The 23,531-nt window shown below is 41.4% G+C and overlaps 1 protein-coding gene across 1 annotated transcript in view; it reads left to right on the top strand.

Moving 5' to 3' along the window:
• snd1 (staphylococcal nuclease and tudor domain containing 1) overlaps positions 1–23,531 on the top strand; it is a 311,160-nt gene that overhangs the window by 47,004 nt on the left and 240,625 nt on the right. The window contains exons 11-12 of the mRNA XM_034162933.1: positions 4,261–4,362; positions 19,265–19,365. Of these exons, the coding sequence (XP_034018824.1) occupies positions 4,261–4,362; positions 19,265–19,365 (203 nt within the window). The remainder of the gene's footprint in view (positions 1–4,260; positions 4,363–19,264; positions 19,366–23,531) is intronic.

The raw sequence follows: 23,531 nt of genomic DNA, 5'->3' as shown, positions 1-23,531 counted from the left end.
ATACACAAACAGCATCAAGTCAAATCTGGGAGTATCTGCTAGTTCTGTGCATCGCCACATCCCCCACAACCATCCCCAGTTCTCAGAAGTACCAAATATATCTGCAACAGCCAGGTGGAAAGTGACCCTAAAGTGTTGTAGCTGATGTTCCCTCACAATCAAGGTCATACTCTTCATCAGAGTGTCCCAAAGTAACAGCTCATTTGACATATCTGACAATCCGCCGAAGAGACCCCGTATCAAAGATGTGCAGTTGTCAACGTATGCCACTGGTTAGCTTTCAAGTGTCACAACCATACAGTAAAACAGGAAGCAACACAACCCTGAAGACTTGGACCTTCGATCTCTTGTAAAGAGATGTGCATCAGCAAACACCTCTATCCATCAACCGCATCACGGCTGAGGCTCTTCTCTGGGGTTTCCTGATCTCCAAAGCTGAGGACCCAGAGATGTGAATGTCACTTCCAAGATAAGCAAATGTCTGTAAGAAGTTCACCTTTGTTGCTGCATAAACCTCTGAAGGCTGAGCCCTTGGGCACTCGATTGACATCATTGATCGTGGACACTGCTAAGGCTCTCTCTGTCTGCCCTTTAAAAGCCAGTCCTTTTTTTGTTTGTTTTATATTCCCACCATCAGCTAAGATGAGGTCAAATGTGTTGAACTGGCCACTGTGTCTTGGTCTGAATGGTGCAATCATCAGTATGTTTGGCCGGACTTCCTTTGTTTTCAAGTAACTTTTCCTTTCATTTTCTTGTTTTTGGACCTTTTCACCTTGCCGTCGTCCACTCTCTCACTTTGTTCCCTGTGGACGTTTGAAAATGTGGAGAAGTACCTTTTGGCCTCCTCGTCTACTTCTCGGCAATGCTTCTAATTGGCACAGAGTGCTGACATTTACACTCCTTACCCTCAGTGACGTGACTCTCTTTCAACCATGAGAAATCTTATTTGAGATGATTTGTTTTTTGTTTTTTTTCTTTCTGCTTTCTCTAATGTTGGGTTTTTGTTCTATTCCCCTGTTGAGTTTATCTTATCGCTTTGGGCCATGTCCGTCAGACTCACAGTGACCCCAAAATGAAGGACTACCGAGACGTGGGCTTGTGTAAAAAAGCCCCTCAAGGCATGTCGACCATTCTGGGTCTGTGAGTTTGTCTTAAATCTTCGACACTGCACAAAATAGAAAATACTTTAGCTGTGCAATATCAATATGCTGAAGCTCATTCCCAGCAGTGGAGAGGCAAATCCACTGCTGAGGCACAAAAATGGAAGGATGCTGGCTCACAGTGTTCTTAAAAGGTCCCATCATCCCACTGTAGCTGACTTTAGGAATGAAAGACGTTGACAATAAGCCGCAGCTGGCACAAAATGGGCAACACCGGATCGTGGCTGTGCTTGGGATTTCCACTGGTCATGTGTGAGATTAACACACTTCTACAGTTCCACACTGTGCTCACTCTGCTTGGGAAAGTAGCGAGGGAAGGGGACAAGGGAGAAAGGAAAGTAAGATAAAAATAAAATGCTATTAATCTCCAAGGTTATTAGTTTCCCAGCAGGGCTAAAGGAGCTGTTGGCTGGTAGATGTGGGGGTTTCAGTCTCGCATATGATGGGTCTTGTGTTAAGGCATCTTAGGCCTTATTCACAAGATGAACACTGTCCTTTGAAACATTTTCCAGTGGTGTTCATTTCAATGAAAAGACCTTAAATCCAACCATTAAGAACAAGACTGGACAAGACTTTGCTTCTATATCACTTTTGGGTGTATTTGATGGATTTTGGGACACAGATCATCTCAAAATGTTCTTACCTTGCCCATGTTTGTGTGTGTAACCTATTTTTGTAATTTCCCATGATATTAAGTAGGTCCCTTTGGCTTCTCCCTTGGTTCACTTTGGGTCGCAAGTGGATCTGCATGTGATCGATTTGACCCAAGTTTTACACCAGGTGGTTTTCCTGACACGGCTCCATCGAATACATGGAGAATGGACTCGAACCAGGAACCTTCTGCACTGGAATCAAGAGTCGTAAACCATTTTGGTCAGTCCAAGCATGCCTGTTCAGCGTGCATACATGCAGCGTAGGTGTTGTGCAAACGTTGATCAGGTGACGCATAGGTCGGTTCTTCTCAAATAGTGGGGGACGTGGTGCGATGCCAGGAGGGGCGCGTGTGACCGCGGGGAACATGCTTTTCCCCCCTGTACTAGAAAAGTGTAATTGCACATCCCCTACAGTAGGTGGCAGTGGCGCTCTCATTGTCAAGAGTGTGCGCAAGGAGTATTGAGGACTCTAGCATAATGGAACTCAGCTCTGTGTAGGGTTTTTTCACACTACGGTGGGAGACGAGGGAAGACTGCTGTCTTAAAATGTTGGCAGCGGACAGCATGAAGCAAAATAAATTAAGGCGTCACTTAGACATTACACCCCAATCACGACAATAAGCCGCTTGAGTTTTTTTTTTTTTCCAGCAAAAACGTGCCGAATATTGCCAGCTTCACAAAGCAGGAATGCTTTGTGAATGCTGCTTCAGTAAACCAGTGAGCACCGTTAGCATCATAGCACCATAGCGGAGGACCTTAGTAGTAGTAGACATGGTCTCTGTCATGGACGCAAGTGCCCCAAAAATAAAAGTAATAAATAAATAAATAAAAATCACACACAAAAAATCATAAAAAAAATCAGCACAAATTCTTATATTCATTTTTGTTTTGTCTGTTGGTGTTTTGTATATTGTGTTCCTGAGTAAGTGTTCTGATCAGTTTGAATTTATTATTTATTGATTTTATTTAACTTTGTTTTTCAGTATCAAATGGCAGTTGGTCAAAAAATGTTTACAGTTTAAGGATTTTTTTTTTTAAATTTCAAGCAAAGTGATGCAATTTTTTTCTGTTACAGACTAAAAAACAATAATAATAAAGTTATTCTTCGCTGAAAGTTGATCGAAATGTTTTCTTCTTCCGGGGGGTGTAACAGAAAATATTGTGAAGCACTGGCATAGGTCAATGTAAAACTTGAGTCCTCTTGTAGACATCGGGGCACCACCCACATTTTTTTAAAATAAATGTTCAAACATTTTCCCTCGTCTGTGTTGGTCATGCGTTCTCGGGAATAATTGGAGTAAATGGCCACAAACCAGCATGATATTGCAAACACACATTTATAGTGGTACACCATGGAGATGTCTCATTCATTAACCTCCTGTTAAACTTTTTACGATTTTGTAATTCCAAATCCAACGTGTGAATGGCAGTTGATGGCGCAGAGGAATGGTTTTCCTAAAATTGGCATTGGGCCCCGAATTGTCACACTGTTTCCATCCGTCTTTTTAAGCACACAATCCCACACCCATTTGCTTCCACGCATCTTCCCTTCACATCCATCAGCCCAGCTGTACGCCACACCTGGCAGCTCAAAACAACTGGTGAGGCATTAAAAATGGATGAGAGCCATTTAAGAATTGTCCAAATGAGAAATTAATCCAACGCTGTGTGTTCTTTTGGAAGAGCGTTGCTTTTGTTTGCATGATGACAGCATTCTTGGTAGAATCTGGGAGGGTGGGGGGCCCGGTTAGCGAGCCCGCCGGCATTGCCATTTCATAACCTTCGCTTTGTTGGCACCTGTCGTTTATTTCCCTGCTGCGTCATTGTCATTTTCTGTTTCTGTTATTATTTTTACTATTTTCTTTTTTTTTATGCCGCCCGCACAGAAATGACACCTGTGTGCGTTTGTCTCCTGCAGCAACACAAAACCTCCGACTCCCTTTGAAAATGTAAATGGGTTCTATTTGTGTCCTGCTCCTGTCAGCGCATTGAGGGAAGTTTGGTAGCGTAGGACTTCAGCTGCGTGTGCATGCGGTGTCGGCTCGCTTTGGTTTACCAACGTGCCTCTGCATCTGTGTGTCCTCAGTAACTGTGTGCACTTTGATTTTCTTACATTTTGTGTGTGTGTGTGTGTGTGTGTGTGTTTATGTTGGCATTGACAGCAAAGATGTTTGAGGACTGACTACTTGAAATGCTGCCATTCAAGATAAAATATTCCGCAGTGGGATCGTAGTCCAGATCTGTGCTGTCAAAAGGCCTGAAGAGGCAAACAGTTTGTGTGAAACTCTCTCTGCGTGTCTGTATATCTGTGATCTGCAGCCACTGTGTTAAACTGTACAGTTTTACAAGTGCAAAAGTGATTAACTTTATTTTCCTGCTCTCGTTTTGTTTTCTTTTCTTGCATCCTGCCCTTTCTCCATCGTTCTCTCTGGCCTCTGATCGTCAAGGAAAAGAACAAGGACAAAGACAAACGCTTCCGTCCGCTCTACGACATCCCCTACATGTTTGAGGCTCGCGAGTTCTTGAGGAAGAAGCTTATTGGCAAAAAGGTAAGAACCGCTGCTCTGCCCCGTAGAATGCTTCGCCTCGGGCCAGTAGTGAGGTGGTTGATGGAGGTTTTACGTGTCAGTATGTGAATCAGCACGATTGTCTTCAATCAGCACTCAACACTCTCTAAGGAGGGTTTCTCCCAGTGACTATACATCCTGTAATCTAACACCCTTTTCTCCTTCACCGGTATACAAACCTACATTTCTTAAGCCCTGAGCCACATTTCTATTTCTCCGGCTCATTTGGCATGAATAACAAGTACTCTGGTTGATGCCCTGGGGCTCTGTATTGGCCCGGACGCACCCTTTTAAACAAGCAGTGTTGATTTCTCCCTCTTGTCTATTGATGTACCGGATCTGTACACCTTGTGGGGGTGCAGCTATGAGTTACGCACTTCTGACCCAGCATAACCCCTCGCTGTGCAAAACAGCACTTCAAACATAAAGACACACACGCGACACCACTTGAGGGTCAGAATGTTCTCTAGAGCTGAGGGAGTTCCTCAACGTACTCGTGTAATCTGACTAATAATAATTGTCGAGAAACCTCTGAGTCATTTGTGATGCACACAGCAGTGCACAGATGTTTATCATGGAATTATAAAATGCATGTAAATGTCTGAGGAGTAATTTCAAAGCCCTCGCATTGCAAAATTGTTTAATTCACTCTTATAATGCATTCATGATGATTTCATGAAAATGGTTTATTGTATGTTTCTTTGCAAGCCACCAGTATAAGCACAAGCTAACTGTATAAGAAAATAAAGGCCAACTGTGCTAGCTAAGAAGACCCGTATGTGTCTCTTGAAAGTGCTTTTTTATTCAGTTAGGCATAACATAATTAGTTTATTTAGGATTAGTAGTGGTATCACTAATATTAAAAGGGAAGTTCAACTTTTTTTGCAAGGCTTTTTCAAATTTTATTTATTTGGACGTTTTGGGATTTTTTTTTTCACTCAGGACAAAACAAATTTAAGTGTTAGAATGCAAAAGCAAACGTGCATGTGTTTCCCTCACTAAACATAAATAAACATTTTTCACATGACCAATTTCTGAGCCCCTCATCAGCAGTAGACTTTAATACCTCACACTGGGGAAAAAAAAAAACTTAAAAAGTTGTTTCCATTAGCAACACCTGAATGAATTAAGTTGTTTGAACTTGCGTTAGGAAGTTAGATCAACTTACAAACAACTTACAAAGTTCAAACAACTTAATGCATTTAGATGTTATCAGTTGAAAGAATTAATTTAACCCCTTAACGCCCGAATTTATATAGCTGTATATAAAAAAATGTTTTGTGTGTGTTTTTGCCTTTAAGTAGATGGTAAATAATGTTGAGATTATTAATTTCACTTTTGCACAAAAACTACATAGTAATATTGGGTATTCTGGTAATGACTTTGTTATGTTATAATAATAATGATGGTATGTTGCAAATTTGCGACTACGGGCATACAGGTCAATTTGGTAAGTTGCATATTTGAGTCAGATTGTAGCATATATGCGACGATGGGCGTTATGGGGTTAAGTTGGTTCATCAGTTCTCTTTTTTCAGTGCAGTTTACAGCAATAAACAAATATTCAAACATGCTTGTGTCAACAAAAATGTAATTGGTGTTTTTAAATTTAATAAAATAAAAATATAATAATTGTGACATATGACAACACAGTAATTAAATGATTAAAGCCTGGTTGAATAAAACCTTTTTTTTTTTTTTACAAAATTGTTGATCACCTTTTAATGTAGCATGTCACCTAAAATAATCTTAAAGATGAAACATAGGCACACATTATACACACACACATGCACACAATGGGGGAAAAATAAATAAATAAATAAATTATATATATATATATATATATATATATATATATATATCACACATTACTTATTGATGTATATTTTAATGAATATTATGAATTTTTCAAATGTTTGAAAGTTTTAAGCACATTAAATGTAACATGCTATTGTTTAACTTCGTGTCTGTACCAGTTCGTTTTTCCACCTCATGTCCAGGTCACATGTCCCCAGCAGTGTTTTTGTTGTCCTCAAAGAAGCAAAAATAGGAGAAAAACTAAACACTGTTGATAAGTAATAAAGACAGTCATTTACTCCAGTGGAAACTAATGGAATCCTTTTTGAAAAATCCACATGGATCATGTAAAATCGAGACAAAAATAACTCTGAATGAGCCTTTAACATTGAGGTGCAAGTTTCAGCGTAAAAAAAAAAAAAAAAAAATCAATTCTTAGCCTGCTTTTTTAAAAATTGTTTACTCCGCTATAGTGTGAAAGTTAGCCAAGCCAAGGAAATGTAATCTTCACGGGTCGGCGTTGCAGCTCAGAGACAATAGAAGGAAAAACAAAAATTTAAGGAAAAACATTTGCAGTACAATATGAAATGCAGGCACTCACTCAAAGCCAAAAGTTCCTTCTGGCATTCAGTATACAGGAGCACGGTTCATATCCACATCCACATCCCGGCGCCTCATCACGCTCATTTTAATCATCTTCATTAATGTTTCTTTAATGACAGAAAATTCAGCCGTAAGCCGGCTGTCAACGAGCAGAGCGAGAATAATGATTCTCCTGTTCATGTCTGGTGTTTGGGCGATTGGAGAAAAGCTATACCCCCAAACCAGGGAAGAAAATACTGTATAAAATGTGCCTGTAGCGTGGCGGTAAAGCGTGGGCGGTTCTGGTTTGTAATGCCAATCCTCATAATGAACATCAAGTACAATGTTTGGGCTTGTTTGGAGAATTGCATGTCTGTTTGTCTGCATTGAAACATGAATTGTGTGCACACATTGTTTGTAATCTCACACACAACGTTATGAAGAGTGACACATACAATGCACTTTATTTTTTTTTTTATGTCAGGAGTATAAATGCAACAACTGCACTAATTCTTTCTTTATCTTGACGCTTTTCTACCGAGTTTGATGTCACAGAATTGCCTCGACTTCGCAGTGTTGCAGAAGTCAGCTCGGCTAAAATGCTCTCGTGCCTTTTTGGGCCTCAGGCAAATGGCTGCTTGCAGTGTTTATTCAAGAGGAAAGCGTGCACGATAGTGTGTCTGCCAAATGTAGTTAGCGTCTAAAGTGTGATGGGAAGATGCAGGTTTTCACCATGTACGTCAGAGGCTTTGTTTACATGCCGCTTTAAAATGCATCCACAATCGTCCACAGCTTGAAATAACTCACAAGCAATCAATGTAGGTACTCATCTTACGAGATGTGAGTAAATTCTTTGATATGTGATATCACTAGAGGTCATCTTTTTGGCCAAGTGCTTCAGTGGAAGAAGACGAAGAAATAAAGTTTACTTTTCAGGTTGAATGAACCTGGCTTGAGGGTGCAATTTTTATGCTTCTTTGCAAAACAGAAGTAGGATTTATACAGTTGTGGAACTTATGAGGCTCAGCCTGTTTGGTTTCATTATGGGTCAGATCTCATTCATTCATTCATTCATTTTCTGCCATTTATCTGGCTTGTGGTGACTGCAAACCAAGCAGCTCATCACGCACTTCCCTATCCTCGGCCAAGTCCTGTAACTCTTCATGGGGGATCCAGAGGTGTTCCCAAGCCAGCTTTGGAAATATAATCCCTATAGAATGTCTTGGATCTCATCCCAGTTGGATGCGCCTGGAAGACCTCCCGTGGGAGACAACCAGGGGGCATCCTCACTTGATGCCCAAACCATCTCCCCTGGCTTGACTCCAAGTAGCAGCCGCTCTACTCAGAGTCCCTCCTGGATAGTGGAGCTTCTCACCCAGATACCTAACTGAGGATTCTTATTTCCACCACTTGTATCTGCAGCCTTGTTCTTTCAGTTATTACCCAAAGTTCATGACAAGCGTAAATTGAGAGCCTCATCTTCTGGCGCCACGACAGCACAGAATCTGTAAAACATCAGATGCCCCCCAGTCCATCTATGGATCTCACACTCCAACTTGCCCCCCACTAGTGAGCAAAACCCCCGAGATACTTTTGGTCAGACCTTACGTCAATAATTCTCCTCACTAATTATGCTTAAGGTAATCTTTTGCAATGTGTTCATCACTTCACGGCACATTTTCCCCATTTTGACCACATCCGCGTCAGGAGGTAGTGTGGTCTTCACGGTCTTTTCCCTTAGGCTGAACACGTGTACAGTGTGCCACCATAGTGTCTTCTGTTGGATTCATATTGAAGTCAGGTTTCTCCAAATGTGTGCTTATAGACTCTTTGAAGCACGTTAGATTTAAGTGGCGAGCTCTTGCTTGTTTTCCGCCACTGACCCCCCCCCCCCCCCCATGCAAAATCAATAACGCGGCTTCGCTCCCATTCCTTTACTGTTGCTAAGACACGAAGCTGAATCTCTGAATTTAGCCATCTGTCACATCTATCCTTATTTTTAAATTAATTTGAAGAGCCTTAAAAAAAAACCCAGCAGGAGACACACTTCAGTTTCCTTGGCAATGATAAAGATGAGAAGTGGACAAAATGAGATGATTGCTGTGAGAGAGGGTGTGTTTGTAAATACTTTTTCAACCCTCCGGATTGTAATCGCTGCTATACTGCGCTGATTAATCAAGTTAATGTAGCGTGTTTGGTCACCTGTTGAGGAGACCACATGGTTACCAGCCTGACTGTCAGCGCTAAGCTCTATGGCAACGGATTTGACTCAGTCCGCATTAGCACAAGACTCCAAAACGAAGGCTTCCACTGATATTCTGCACCAGAAACCTCCACTTTCATCTCCTTCGCCCCTTACACTCTTTTCCTTTCCTACACAAAAATCAGGTTTTATCAGAACAATGAGGACTTAAGGAATTATTCCGCCTTCCCTCGGCAGTGAGGTTAAGAAGGAACTTGACTCCACATGTGACTCAGTGTACCTTCTAGTTTAAGATAGCTATCCTGGCAGACTTTACCTAGTTATTCTCCTCCCCCCCCCCCCCCCCCCCCGTAGAAAAGTTCCTCCTCCACAAACGGTTCTATTCTTTGAACATTGCAGAATTGGCGGAAACAAGCTGATTTTTCTCCTGACTAAAACCCACAAAAATGTGACTGAGCATTAACGCCGAGGCTCAGAGTGCTGATCTGAAGCTCCAAACTTTAATGCCGCGACTACCTTTTGGAGAATAAAGCGACGTTAAATGGTTTTCTTGCCTTTAACCCCCTGTTACTCATTCCTGTAGGGAGAACTGCCTTTTTTGTGGCCAAGTTGAGTTTGTATGTGATTTTCAGAGGACAAAATGGTGCAGAACCTTGAGCAATCTTTATGGAAACTAGTGAAAATTTGCACCCTTTTGAATTGTATTATTCAAAATACCTTTTCTAGCCTTTTATTTATTTATTTATTTATTTTATGGAATTTCTGGGTCATTAAAGTTATTAGGTATGGGTGGCCACCACACACTGGATAAACAAGCTCATTTTGAGCTCTGTTTAACTTCCACAACTTGTGATTTCCGCCATGCACGTGTTAAGATTATTACTTGTAACAACTCCAGACGTGTCCAGGCAGTCCTTTCATTGTCCACCGTGTCAAATAATTTGACAGATTACATATTGTTTGTGCATATGAAAACACAAAGGTGCTGTTTTGAGATTTATCCATTCTGGGGACTGTTTTTCAAAAAGTATTGTTTTCGGGCCCCCGAAAACAGCAGCTCAGTGTGGACAAAATGCTGAGACGATACAAAACTCTTGTCCGTGTGGACGGGCCCTTCATACGGTCATACTGGTTCAGAATTGTAAAGTTATATTATGCTAACAGCTAGCTACTTCTTCTCTGCAGCACTTTCTACTCTACTGTATGTGGTGCTGCCCTCAGTGGTGAACGCAAGGCAAGCAGAGGCAGCGCCACTGTGTTGCAGCACAGTAGCAAAACTTTTGGGAAGGGCCCTGATTTTTATTTATTTATTTTTTTTCAGTGGAATATATATTTGAAGGTGAGCAAGGCCACATTTGGCTTATTCTAAATTATCCTTACAAAATAAAGGTCCACATTAAATAAAGAATCATATCACATTGAATCACAACAAACTGATTTGTAATATTAATTTCTAGGGATGTGAATCGTACAACAACTCCCGATTCAATTTGATTCCGATTCTTGGGGTGACGATTTGGTTCAGAATTGATTTTCGATTCAAAGAGCTTTGAGAAATAAACTTAAAAAATGTTCATGTTTAAGAAAATGCAGCTTTACAAGACTTTACAAGGTTAATCAAGTGATTCTGAAGATGTAAATTTACTTATCTGCTTTGCTCATTCAGAGTTGGCTGGCAGTTTAGCGAAGCGCTGATCAGTAGTCAGAAGAGACCGCTGCTTCGCTTGTTTTAGCCCCGGGTGATGCCATAGCATGTGGGCTTGCGGATTTGTGTTTCCGAAGTACTTGACTTTCATTTAGCAGATTTTGCGCACTGCATAAGTCATGTCAAGCTCCTTCTTACGCAGCAAATAATAAAATCCAAAATGCGCCCAAACATTTGCCTTCAGCAAAGATGGCGCTGGCTGAATTAGCTCTTCGTCCGCCATGCTAAGCTAATGTTTGAAGCACGCCGGACCCCCCCCCCCCCCCCCCGGGGACGCTGTCGTACGGAGGCCATTGCCTGACAAACAGTACACGCAGCAAGTAAGCAAGAAAATGTTTAAAAAATGCTTTTTAAAAATCTATTCTTGGACATTTTGGATTGATTCAGAATCTTAATAAATAAGAATCACGATTCGGACATGAATCGATTTTTTTTTTTTTTTTTTTTTTTTTTTTCTCCCCGGCACCCCTATTAATTTCCCACCTCTTCATGAGAAAGAAAAGGGGTGGCTGTCTCTTTAAGGCAGCCTAAGTATGCTTTGAAGCAGTTTACTTTCTCTACATCTGTCTGTCTGTATTCTCTCTCACTTTCTCTCATATCCCCCCCACACCATTGAAACGGCGGCACTTGCATGGTGACATAATCCCAAAAAGCTCGATTTGGCTAACTTTATAAGTAGTGCTTCTTGTGCGCCTGGGTTTCAGTCTCAGCAGAAAACCCTTCCAATGGAAATGTTGCATTATGCCACTTATCAGGGTTGAGCACATTCGGATAATCCTGCGCGCTCAAAGTGGCTCCTGTTATGCAGCTGCTTGTGTAGTAGTGCTTCTCGCGCTGGAGTTATCTCCCCCCCCTTCATTGGTGCGCACACAGCGAGAATTCGGCGTGTCTGACGTGGCATTTGATGTGCTGTGCATTTGTGTGAGGAGGGAAGAACTTTTTGTGGGGAAGCTTAAGGTGTTTGCGCGCTCAAGCAGATGCAAAGCGTTTAGACCGAAGTGTCACCAGATTCCATGGTTCCAATTCCAGACGGGGCTTCCTTTTCTCGTCTGCTCTGCATTGGCATCCCAGCAGACCCCCCCCCCCCCAAAAAAAACAAAAAAAAAACTCACAGCTCAGTTCACGACATCACTGCTATTACAGATTTCTCAAATCACATCAAGTTCCTGCATAAATGTCTGCTTAATGACATTTATCTTCTCCTGTTTGTATTTTGCCGTCCTCCAAAAATGATTTTCTTCCCTCTTAATTAAAAAAAACATGGAGTTTGAGGCACATCGTCCCTGAGCTGGTCTGACCTGTGTGGCCTTGAAGGAGTTTCTACAACAGCGTCTGAATTTAAGGGGTAAACGCTCTGGACGCTGGGTTTCACTGCGCCACATCTGCATCTCTTTTGGGCAGTGAAGAGAAAATATTACCAGCAGTAGGCCAGCGCAGTCTCATTTGAAACCTGCTTGATGTCGCGGGCGCTAACAGCATAATGTCACACAGGAAAATGGTGTACTGTTTTGTTTTTCGGCTGCAATCACCGAAGCATTCGCAAAAAGTGCAGTTTTTTTCAGGGTAAATGTGAGGGGTCGTGTCGGTAAGTGTTAGCCTACACAGCTAACCAGAGTAGCTGCAGTCTCTATATTTATTTAAAAGCTGGTTACCACTTGACAGATCATCTCTGAACTGTTTGTGAACTGTATTTTAACTTGGGACCCTCTGGATTTCCTGTAACCGTTCTTTTGCTTTTTGGCTGCTTCTCCTGTTCTTTCAGCTCAGCCGCCAGTGGCTGTAGTTTCCCCGCCGGCTCTTCTGTGGCTGAGCTCGGTGTTTGTGTGTAATCTTCACAGCTAATTCTGTGGGTCCTGTGTCACACTCTGTGTGGATCCCGGCAAATTGAATGTAGAGTAAATTACTTTTTTTTTTTTTTTTTTTTATCAACCCATATTCCCTGTATATCTGAATTACTACCACTGTGACATCAACTTGCTCAGATGGAGATGGTCTTGGCTTTCATTGCCCATTTCTGTTCCAAGCCTAATGTTTTATTTCATATGACAGAGATCAAGACACTGACTCCTGTATCTATGCTTGTTGGGGGTGGAGGTCCTGAGTCAGCTTCTTTTGAGCGTGCTGGATTTGTAGATTAATGTCCTCCAGGAGGCACAACTTCAGTTCAGTTCATCCACAAATTGCGAAGCGGTGTTGCTTATTGCGCCATAAAACTACAGTTTTGAATATTAGATTCCACCCGCATAGGTTTTCTCCATTAGGGGTCTCAGCAGACACATCTTCTATACACCTCATTCTTAACTCATTTCAGAGATATTACTGTGTATTGTAGAAGAAAAAATCTTTTTAAAGAGGATGATCTCTTATTTGTTTTTTGATTATAGATTGCTGTGTATCTCAGCCTGCATGTCTAAATCAAAGGGTCTAACTTGCTTGTATCCTTTAGGGAATTGCTCGTCTTCAGCCTTATAAGTGTCAACTTACTGTCAACTTCATAGAGGTCTTAATTTGACTAAAATTTTTGGAAAAAGGAAAACAGTTGTTTCAAGGTCAGTAGAAGTCAATAAAAGGCTTGATTGGTTAAAATGTATACTGTGAATGAAAGAAATGAGTGAGTAGGTTTGTTTTGCCATAATAAACATTGTAATCCAAAATTTAGTTTGAATTTGGCTTGGATTAAGACTGAGATCGCGACTTTTGATCTGTCTCATTCATATTTGTAGGAGATCGATCTTTGAGATTGAGACGCTTTTGGACAAGTCACATAGTTATTATTAGTTTGCTGGATAGAAGTGTTTCCTGATGCCAGTATCTTTGAAAGAGAACCAAGGTCCACCTCTGATCCTGGTACTTTCTGTCTTGCTATATGATTGTAAGACGTGGACAGCTCCAAGCAGCCTAAGGTGCTAACTGGATGCCTTTAGTACGAGGTCTTTTTGGAGGTTCCTTGGGTATTGTTGGAGCTACTTTGTGTCTAATGTATGATTACGTGGGGAGACGAGGATGAAATGTACATTTGACTGAGTGGTGCACTTCTCTTGGCACAATGGAGCATGCAGGTGCTTCAGTGCCGAGGACACCAACAACTGGGAAAAGGTAAAGGGACACCTCCATATCACCTGGCTAATTTTGGGAGGTGGGGATTTCCTGCCTGGATGGTTCCATGGTGTGTTGTAGGAGGTAACATACGACATTAGCTTCTGCTCCCTAATCTGACAGATTGGCGGCACAGTGGCTTTGTGGTTAGCACTGATGCCTTACAGCAAGAAGGTTGTGGGATCGCTTCCCACCCTTTGTGTGGAGTTTGCATGTTCTCCTCGTGCTTGTGTGCGTTTACTCCAGGCACTGTGGTTTCTTCCCACAGTGCTTGGTTGGATTGTGTATAACTGTAATTAGGATGAGTTAAATGCAGAGGGCAAATTTCGTTGTATGTGTTGTTGGCAGTTTCCTCGCTTGCGAGGATAGTGGAATGTGTTGTATGTTGTATGGTTGTATGTGTATGCAATGACAATAAATGCCCTCCCCTTTCTTTCACAGATCCGATCTTGATTTAACAATAGAAATCATTTACTTTTGCCAATGAACTCATCATTTCTTTTCTATCTTACAATATGGTGACTGGGTTGAACTGTGCCTGGAGGAGGAGGAGCGTTAAGTTTGGGGCAGATGCAGATAAAGGTTGAGGACATTTTGAGAAACCTTCACTGTTTTGGGTCTTGGTGCACATTTGACTTCTCACTGCCCGTTTAATTATAGTAATGTTTTAAATTTGGTGTATGTTTTTCTTTTGGTGCATATACTGGAAATCATTGCAAATGAATTGGTGATTATGTCCAATTCTACTGTAATACTCAAACACAGAAGCTGCACGTTACTTATTGGCTACAGAGAAACAAATCTTCTCGTGCCATTTGCTCGCTCAGCAGAGCAAACATTATGTCTCACACTGCTCCTGCTGTCTCTGCCCTTATCACGCCCTCACTTTCTAATCCATCTTCTGTGTCTCCACCCTCCATTTCCCTCTGCTCTGGGTTTCTTATAAATGACTTTACCTTATCAGGAGATCAGTGAGATGGCCTATGGAGAATGGACCTGAAAGTCCTCCAATCTAACATCGCATGGTTGAAGTTCATATTCTGTCACCGCCTTCCTTAATAGTGGAGTTCCCCCCTCTCCTGAGTTAAAGAAGCCAGCATTTGCTTTTGTTTCAGTATTCTCTTGCTTTCCTCTCAACAGAGTTGTTTGTTATTCCAGTGGCTGTCTCTGGCTTATTTTCCTGTCTCATCCTCTCTTGTTAAACTTGTTCTTCCTGCTTTATTTCATTATTTTTCCTCCCTGATTTCTCAATTACTTGTGTTTGACCTGACAGAGCCATTAAGTACAAATGCTACCAAGAAACACGCTTTTCTGGCCCCTCATTTGAAAGGCTTCACCGCTGAATAAAGCCGAATAAATATGAACCACGGTTATATCTGGACTAGGAGGAAATGAAAAGCTTCCGTGGGGAAGTGAGGATTAAAGAATTTCCTGCTCACCACGAGCAATGGTTTATTTGTGTCATTACAAATTTAATTAAATTGAAAGACTTTTAATACTCTGACGCGTTTTACAATTAAATCACCAGCAGCCATCTCCAGTTTGAGATAATAAGAGGTTCCAGGAAATGGGTATTATTCGGATCCTTGAGAATATATTCAGTAGGGCTGTAAGTGTTAACCGATAGGAATCAAAAATTTATTTTAAAGTGATAATGCAACTTCATTGATACGCAGATCTCTGATGCACTTTGAACTGGTTGATAACACTGGTCGACAGCCAAAATGCTTCTGAAATAAAGATAGTCAAACTTTACAAATTTTGGGCCACAGAGAATGAAAATGGTGTTGGAAATTGTTCATTGGCTGTAGTTTTAAGAAGTGCTACTAAGGATTAATATATAACCTTCTTGCTGATTTTTAAAGTGTTACAAAAAGAGAACAGGTGAAATATTACACAAACAGTCAAAAAAGACCTATGTTTATGATTTTGCATATAAACTCTATAATTATGTAGACACAAAATGTAAAACGTATATCTTGGAAACAGTAGCCAATTAGCCATTGTTATTGTCATATTTGAATTCAGTATGCCAAAATCCATAATAAATAGCACATTTTATTTCTGAAGCAGACAACTTCTAAATATTTGTAGACCAGTGTAGCTTGATTTTAGCGTTGTGAATCGGTTGAGTTTAGGTGGTATAACTGATAAATATTCCAGTTTGAACTTTACGTTCAGATCACAATTTGTTAGGGTCATACCATTCAAAATGGCAACGTTAATGTTATGCTATTTATGCTAGGCTAAGAACAGCTGACTTTTTTGATTACGCACTTTGTGCTACAGTGTAGCCCCTCTTACAGACTGCGTGTTTGTAGCGTTTTTAGCCGCGTGTGGCCACTATCCGCCACAAATACGCTACTACTAAACACAAGGTTGCTGGCACTTGCCCAAGTGTGCAAGTATCTTGATTGTGCTAAAAAAAAAACTTGCCACTTGTCATGCCATTGCCCCTTCCAAGCACCACGTTGTTTATGAACTCCAAATCCAAGAAAAAACAAACAAACAAAAAAAAAAACCAGATGTAATGGTGATTAAAAATACTGGCCCGGAAGCAGCAAATAACCCTCAGATTTCCGGCCGGTGTTCACGAAAAATGCTGCATCCCTACTACTATGGGAGCTACGACCACTACCTTTGCACCCCCCCCCCCAGGACTAAACCATCCTTAGATGACCCCAAAACACAATCAGTATGTTCCCAAAAATAAAAACTGGCCTCAAGCCAGTTATCCAAGATTTTTTTTTTTTTCCCCCCACTAAAACACCTTTGCACAACATATAAACAAATTAAATATCACAGAGATTCAATGGGAAGACCATTGCAGGTCACAGCAAACTCATTTGTGCCTAAACTAAATTCATTCATGGGTTTAAGATTCAAAATGGCGTCCAAAATGGCCGCCAATAGACCCTTATCATTAAAATACATAGTAGGAACAAACAATAGACTTAATAATGACAGAAATCATTGGTTTTTTTAGTGGAAAAACCCTATTTTGGCGGCCATCTTGTACGCCATCTTGGATAACTGGCTTGAGGCCAGTTTTTATTTTTGGGAACATACTGTTTGTGTTTTTGGGCCATCTAAGGAACCTAAAAAAGTTGGTTTGGTTTAGCCTTGGTGGGGGGGGGGTGCAAAGGTAGTGGTCGTAGCTCCCCTAGTATACCAATCTAGTGGTGAATTGCATTGCGACACCCACCAATGCATTAACACCGACAGAGAACTTCAAAAGGTTCACGACTGTGCTGGAGCGATTGCGTAGCCACGGAGCAGTAACGGCAGAAAAAGGCCTTAAATCTCCATGCAGCCGCCATCTGTGTGAAAGGGCTTTATGTAGTGCTACCCCAAGTGGCAAGCAGAGGCAGCGGCAATGGTTTTACAGTAGCCAAAACCTGAAGAAGGTTCGTGGTTTTTCATGAAATATGTATTTGAGAGTAAGCACCAACGCTTTTAATTCATTCTAATTTATTGTAGGAAATGAATGCAGACATGAGTCAAAGAATTGTATTATATTGCATTGAATAAAATTGCATAATAAAGTATTGTTCCGGAATCGTAGCCCATATAGCTAGATGCATCTTTTATAAACAAAAATAAATAAGGCAGAGCTGCCCACCCCTAATATTTAGTGATTCCTGCAGAAGGTTGCACTAAAATCCAGCCATCCTGCAGAAACCACTCTGTTCTCTTTCTGTATGTGCAATGAAAAATTTGGTTTGATTTCCTGTTTGGTGTCACTTCTGCATCCCTCTAATAAGCCCGTCTTTGTTGCCTTGGTTTCTGTTTGACTCATATCTATGATACAATGAGACAATTTGATGCAGAGTCAGAATCCACTGTTTTTTCCTCCTCCTGCTTTTCCCTCTTCTCTCGTTACACTTGTCTGACACGGTTGATACATAGCTCTTAAACGGCCGATTTCATGTACCCGTACGGCTGCATCCCCGCTTTTAGCGCCATCTGCCTGTGTGTGACCCAGAAACTCAGCTTTCCCCATCACACCCCAGAGGACACGCACTCGTGCACGCCGAGCAGAGTGACAAAATTGCTTCTCCGGGGCAGGCTGTAGTGGAGTGTGTCTCCAGGGAGCTGTGTGGAGAACACACAGTATGGGGTCGTTTGGATTCCATCGCTGTTGCCTGTGTGTGTTTGTGCGTTAATACGGCTCCTCTGGGGAGATCTGCAGTGGTGTTGTGTGATGTGATTCACACTGATGGGAGGTGACCTTGGGAACTGGCACAAAGACGCCCATGTACATGTACAAACCAAAAGGAACATTTTTACTCTAGTCGATGTTTTCTTTAGTTTGTTCTGTAATTGGCTCTGACGAGGAGGTAATGGCTTCCCTCACATCTGAATGAAAAGTGGCAGCTAGGTTGGACCCATCCCAGAATATATCCCTTTAAATTTTACAGTGGATTACGATGGAGTGCATTTGGGACATTTCATAATGCAGTCATATTGTGTATTTTTCCACTGCTTTACAATGGCACATGGTGGGATTTTTGGGCTAAAGATTCCACAAACTGTGCAAATGTAGAAACAGTCCTTGTTGAACTTGAATTTAGCCCAGACCCAGTGATTTATTTATTTTTAAATTTTTTTTTATATAATAAATGGACTGTATTTATATAGCGCTTTTCCATCTGCATCAGACAGTCAAAGCACTTTACGATAATGCCTCACATTTACCCCGAGGTGAGGGTGCTGCCATACAAGGCACTCACACACTTGGAGCAACTAGGAGATTAAGAACCATGCCCAAGGGCCCTTAATGATTTTCCGGTCAGGCTGGGATTTGAATTGAGGATCCTCTTGTCTCAAGCCCAATGCTTTACCCACTAGACCAGGGGTGGCCAAGTTCGGTCCTCGAGAGCTACCTTCCTGACACTCTTAGTTGTCTCCCTGCTCCAACACACCTGAATCCAATGAAAGACTCATTAGCAGACTTTTAATGAGCCTTTCATTGGATTCAGGTGTGTTGGAGCAGGGAGACAACTAAGAGTGTCAGGAAGGTAGCTCTCGAGGACCGAACTTGGCCACCCCTGCACTAGGCCATCACCCCCCTCGTGTAATAAGTTCCTAACTTACCCCACAGTCCATTTGTGAACTCCTCTCTACTTCACGAGACTGAGTGCTGGAGAGTTCAGTGCTGTTGTTGTTATACCTGAAGCTATGGGCCAATCCCAGCATAGTGTGTTCCTCCATACTGGTGAAGAAGGTGGAGCTCAGGCCAAAATGGAAGAACCTATTTTAACAATCTTTAGCATTTCCACTTTGCATCAACACTGCACTTGACCACACCTCGTTTTACAACCAATACGCTCATGGATGCACAGATGAGCTCAAGTCCTCTTGCTACTTACACAACATGGGTGCTGGGTGTAAGCTTGTAGGTTGGGATGTTTAGGCTTTGGTTTAGGAATACACTGTACTTGGTGTTGTCCCAGTTTGATGTGGTTTATAACCTTATTCTGCTCGGTTGTCCTTGTTAGGTCAATGTGACGGTGGACTACATCCGAGCAGCTACTGGTCCAGGAGAAGGAACTCCTGCTTTCCCAGAGCGCACCTGTGCCACAGTCACAATCGGCAGCATGTAAGTAATTGGACACATTATGCTAAAATAAAAGGTATGAAAGAAAAAAATGCGTTCAGGCTTGTCTTTTGCCACAACTGTTCTGTTGGTTTGTCTTTCATTGGGACTAATAGTATTACACACACAAAAACCAAACAACAAAAAAAAAGCCCGGCCTCTGGTCCTAGTACATGAAATAAATGCAGAAATGGCAAATATTGCAGTTCCTTGAATGCCTGCTTGACACTGACTCCAAAAGTGAGTCAGTCCCCGTAAACTTGAAAATATTATGTACAATTACCGAGGCAGTAAGTTGATCATAATTTTTAATGCCCAACTGTCATGAAAGCGGTCGCCCATTCTGCAAAAATGTATCTTTATAAAATGCTCAAACCAAAGTTAGCCTGTTAGCTTTAGCTTGATTGGTAATTCTGAAGTGGGGGCTTCATTAGTCCCACTCAGGTCACGTACAGTCTTGCCCATGCGTCTCCTCTTTACCCGTTTGTGGATTGGCGGGGACTGAGGAGAAGCAAGCAGATAACGTGTGTGTGACGCCATGAAGGGATTGTCCACTATATATACAGTCTATGGATAAAAAAGAAAAAAAAGATAAAATTTATTTAGAGTTGACGAGAAAGAACCCAGATTCAGCAGCTTGCTTTTTATTCCCTTCAGTTGTAGTTGTTGGGTGGACATTTGCGCGACTTAGCACCTGTTGCAGTTTGAGTCGTCGTCAGACGAGCTTTCTGTGTGAATGAAACGTATCAACATTTCAGCATGTGCGGCGCACGTTACCCGAGGCTTCCAGCAGCGCTTTGTGACAGATAAACAGCCTTTTGTGACAGATGACATGCTCAGTAATTTGTTATTGTCAGAGGTCTGTGGCGCACCGAAACGTTTATTCACCGTGGCTGTCTCCCAGTGCCGAACTTCAAACGTTAAAATCATCTGATGTAAGAGGACACAGAATAATGTTTTGTTACCGATTTGTTCCTGATTGGACCGTACAATCTCACCGCCAGTCGACAAGTAACCTGAAGTGCTGCTTTGCGTTTTACATTTGATGGGGAGGGTCACCTCAGTACACACAATTATTCTCCAGCTGGAAACGCATTTCTGAAGAAATTCCATTTGAGTCAAATACAAAGGATATAAATGTTTTTATAAATGTCATACTATTCTGGGGTTACATTTAATCAAAACTGCTTTAATGCAGCATGAGCTTCACAAGTCGATAAAAGGTGTTGAAAGCTGCACTTCTGCTTTTCTCTGTATGATTCCCTGGATTCACTTATGACTCGGAGCACGGAGCACAAAACCATCTGAAGAACACACTTTAAAATATGGATCCTTCTGTTTATTAATTTCTTTATTTTTAAGTCAAACCACCCGCCTTGTTTTGCCCAGCCAGTTATAACCGTTGGCAACAGCCGCTCCGCTGCACGGAGGACAATTGCCAATCCATGCATGGTTCCTGAGGTTAGGATTCACTTTCTATGAATCAGAGCACAGAGCACAAAACCATCTGAGGTGCACACTTTCAGACATAAATCCTTCTGTTTTATTTATTTCTTTATTTTTAAATCAAACCACCCGCCTTGTTCCCATTAGTGTGTGCATAGAGGGGTCACGATCCAACCTCATGTCCAGCCAATTATAACCGTCAGCACCAGCCGCTCCGCTCCACGGAGGACAGTTGACAACCCAGCCACGGATCCTGAGGTCAGGAGGCAGGACGGTCAGTTCGGTAAAGGGGTTGCGCTCGCATGACCTCCACCTCCCCATCTGTCCGCCACAGTTACAGACTTTGTGCTGCGTTGATTATGTTGAATAGGAAAATCAACACCAAACCCGCAGTTTTCTAGATCTACGGCTCAAGAAATAATTTCATCGCTGCTGATGATGTGTGCAGCAAGCAGCGGTAGCCTTCGTGGCCACCAGACCTAGACTTTGGAAATGAGAGAAACTGACAAATAAGTCAATTTCAAGCTACATGAACTTCAAGTCCAAACACTTACACACACACACACACACACACACACACACACACACACACACACACACACACACACACACACACACACACACACACACACACACACACACACACACACACACACACACACACGTTGTGAGCAGAGGTGCCCAATTTATTTCCTTTAAAGGGCCATAAAGTAATGTGAGTGGAGGACTGTGTGCCAGAAACAAATGTTCAAATCATCTGAAATACATGCATACAATGACCTTAGTTAATTATTATTATTTTTTATAGAAAACTAACATTCCAAATCTGAAGTCATTTACACAAAATTTCCTAATTGCCATGTTGGACCAAAATAAAGGATGTCTCGGGTCCCAACTTGTGCAACCGTGAATTGTGGGGGGTGTCTGATTCAACTGCATTCACACAGTCCTTTCTGCAGGGTCATGTGGCCATTTTAATAGGTAAAGATGCTAAACAATGGGAAAGTTAGGGGTTTATTTCTCAGATTTTATTAAACATCTGCCTCTCCCTGTTACTATTCATTCTGCACCTCACTTCACCACCTCCCCCACTTTCTTTTTCTTTCATGGCAACATTCATACAAAATCCTTTCTGCAGCTTTACGGAGGGCTATAAAAAAGCCCTCTGTAAAGCTAGGGCATCTTACTACTCATCACTAATTGAAGAAAATAAGAACAACCCCAGGTTTCTTTTCAGCACTAGGCTGACAAAGCTCTATTGAGCCGAGTATTCCTTTAACTTTAACTAGTAATGACTTCATAACTTTCTTTGCTAATAAAATTTTAACTATTAGAGAAAAAATTACTCATAACCATCCCAAAGACGTATCGTTATCTTTGGCTGCTTTCAGTGATGCCGGTATTTGGTTAGACTCTTTCTCTCCGATTGTTCTGTCTGAGTTATTTTCATTAGTTACTTCATCCAAACCATCAACATGTCTATTAGACCCCATTCCTACCAGGCTGCTCAAGGAAGCCCTACCATTATTTAATGCTTCGATCTTAAATATGATCAATCTATCTTTATTAGTTGGCTATGTACCACAGGCTTTTAAGGTGGCAGTAATTTAACCATTACTTAAAAAGCCATCACTTGACCCAGCTGTCTTAGCTAATTATAGGCCAATCTCCAACCTTCCTTTTCTCTCAAAAATTCTTGACAGGGTAGTTGTAAAACAGCTAACTGATCATCTGCAGAGGAATGGTCTATTTGAAGAGTTTCAGTCAGGTTTTAGAATTCATCATAGTACAGAAACAGCATTAGTGAAGGTTACAAATGATCTTCTTATGGCCTCAGACAGTGGACTCATCTCTGCTTGTTCTGTTAGACCTCAGTGCTGCTTTTGATACTGTTGACCATAAAATTTTATTACAGAGATTAGAGCATGCCATAGGTATTAAAGGCACTGCGCTGCGATGGTTTGAATCATATTTATCTAATAGATTACAATTTGTTCATGTAAATGGGGAATCTTCTTCACAGACTAAGGTTAATTATGGAGTTCCACACGGTTCTGTGCTAGGACCAATTTTATTCACCTTATACATGCTTCCCTTAGGCAGTATTATTAGACGGCATTGCTTAAATTTTCATTGTTACGCAGATGATACCCAGCTTTATCTATCCATGAAGCCAGAGGACACACACCAGTTAGCTAAACTGCAGGATTGTCTTACGGACATAAAGACATGGATGACCTCTAATTTCCTGCTTTTAAACTCAGATAAAACTGAAGTTATTGTACTTGGCCCCACAAATCTTAGAAACATGGTGTCTAACCAGATCCTTACTCTGGATGGCATTACCCTGACCTCTAGTAATACTGTGAGAAATCTTGGAGTCATTTTTGATCAGGATATGTCATTCAAAGCGCATATTAAACAAATATGTAGGACTGCTTTTTTGCATTTACGCAATATCTCTAAAATTAGAAAGGTCTTGTTTCAGAGTGATGCTGAAAAAGTAATTCATGCATTTATTTCCTCTAGGCTGGACTATTGTAATTCATTATTATCAGGTTGTCCTAAAGGTTCCCTGAAAAGCCTTCAGTTAATTCAAAATGCTGCAGCTAGAGTACTAACGGGGACTAGAAGGAGAGAGCATATCTCACCCATATTGGCCTCTCTTCATTGGCTTCCTGTTAATTCTAGAATAGAATTTAAAATTCTTCTTCTTACTTATA

The sequence above is a fragment of the Thalassophryne amazonica genome, chromosome 22 (assembly GCF_902500255.1).
Source record: "Thalassophryne amazonica chromosome 22, fThaAma1.1, whole genome shotgun sequence".
NCBI classification, from domain to species: Eukaryota; Metazoa; Chordata; class Actinopteri; order Batrachoidiformes; family Batrachoididae; genus Thalassophryne; species Thalassophryne amazonica.
Note: the sequence above shows the minus strand (reverse complement) of the source record. Positions and strands in the feature narration are given on the sequence as shown.